We start from the raw sequence: 1,877 nt of genomic DNA, 5'->3' as shown, positions 1-1,877 counted from the left end.
CATACACAGATGTTAAATTGCACTTAGTACTTAAACCTTTTTAATAGCCAATCAGGTATAATATTCAAGATTTGAGTATTTATAATGCACACACGTGACTATACTTTATAAAGTAAAGCTTTTCTTTTAGACATGTAGGCTTAATAGAGCAACAACTTGAGGAAACTGAACTACAGTTGTGTAGAATTATCTATCTATATCAGGAATAATGTGGATACAACCGTACTTAAGTCGTACTAATAGACTATTTAAAACGATCTCTTGAATAGAGATATTTACTTGATCTTTTCTTTAGCTTTACTTAGCAACTTCTTCAACACTCTTACTTCCTCACTGTGTGATTGTAACATTTCAGGTAACTCTCCTTTAGAGTTCTGTAGCCTTGCCAGGTCCCTTTCTTGTTTTAACTGAAGACGTTTCAAGAAACGGTTTTCTTGCTCCACTTCCTGTAACGTGAGAGACCATTTATATTATATATATATATAAACAAAAAGTTAAACGTTTTGTAATCTTTCACTAGTTAACAATGTCTTTACTTTAAAATGTATTTCACATAATTACTCACCTCTGTACTTAACAAAGAATTGTTACCTCACACCACTGCCATGAAGACTTTTGCAAACACAAAACAATATTTTGAACAAAGCTTCCACCCCTAACGTGTATTGCACCAGCCCTTGATATAATCATCACTAGACTATATATCCCTCCACCAATAGGAGGGTGTCACATGCTCCACGTGTGATAATCTAGCACTAGCATTTGAACAAACACTAATTCTTGATAAGGCAAAATAAATACATTGGAAGTGGGAGGTTGTGCAGAGAGGTAACTACTACATGAAATACATTTTCAGGTAAGGAAAATGTTAACTCCACAAATGTTTACTCACCTTTCTGTAGAGGGGGTCAACAAAGAAGAGCTCATTTCTGAAAACAAAACTTCAAAAACAAAAAAAAACAATGTAAGATGGGCATCACTCAATGGGAGACTAAATAAATCTGAAGATAGAAATACTCTTCATCCAAGAGAGGTGGAAGAGCAAAAGAATCTTTGTTTGGTGCTAAAGTGTCGTATAGGTGGGCCGAATGTAAGATTGTTTAAAGAGACGATCGGCTGAATGTGAGTGTCGCTAGGGCAATAAGTCAGGCCTTTATGTATTAGAAAAATACTTACCAGAATACCATGTTGAGGGATAACCCAGACCTATGTTCGAAGCAGAATACAAGACAACAGGACACGACTTGGTTCATAGTGTGGCTCTTTTTTTCCTTGAAAACTATATATGTACACTGCTGAAGTCGTTTTGTGAGAAACGCTATCTCAATAGTTGGCAAGGAACAGGGGCATATGTGCATAATACTTTCTATACTCCACCCATTCAGTGTGGATTTTGAGATAAGTATTCTCTGCGAGATATAACTGGCCACTCGTTGGGTTCTATTGTCCCTAGTACATATAATAATAATGGCAATGAGGGAGCTGTAAAAAGAAACAACAACAAAACAGTTAATATTCACCTCACTAAAATCCCTGCAAAAAATGGATGAAACCCAGATACAAACAGAACTGGCATATGATGCAAGTAATGGGACACAAACGTGTCCAGGGTCATCCACATCCCACCTGCAAGATCCAACCCTGGATCACTGATGGTGAGAAGTAAGGGATGTCATGGAAAAGAAGATATCTGGGCCATATCATATTTATCACAGTAAGTCAGAGCTTATAAGATTCAAAAACAGTAAAATTGAAGAAAGATAAGATATCTGGGCCATATCATATTTATCACAGTAAGTCAGAGCTTATAAGATTCAAAAACAGTAAAATTGAAGAAAGATATCTGGGCCATATCGTATTTATCACAGGATAATAAG

At 36.0% G+C, this 1,877-nt stretch overlaps 1 protein-coding gene across 1 annotated transcript in view; it reads right to left on the bottom strand.

The window, feature by feature from the left end:
• Nucleotides 1-223: 223 nt before the first annotated feature.
• The window catches only part of LOC111089392 (lebercilin-like), a 4,683-nt gene continuing 3,029 nt past the window's right edge, over nt 224-1,877 (bottom strand). The window contains exon 3 of the mRNA XM_022401817.1: nt 224-446. Within this exon, the coding sequence (XP_022257525.1) occupies nt 276-446 (171 nt within the window). The 3' untranslated portion in view covers nt 224-275. The remainder of the gene's footprint in view (nt 447-1,877) is intronic.

The sequence above is a fragment of the Limulus polyphemus genome, unplaced genomic scaffold (assembly GCF_000517525.1).
Source record: "Limulus polyphemus unplaced genomic scaffold, Limulus_polyphemus-2.1.2 Scaffold6113, whole genome shotgun sequence".
In the NCBI taxonomy this organism is placed as follows: Eukaryota; Metazoa; Arthropoda; class Merostomata; order Xiphosura; family Limulidae; genus Limulus; species Limulus polyphemus.
This window is presented reverse-complemented; position numbering and strand designations above follow the sequence as displayed.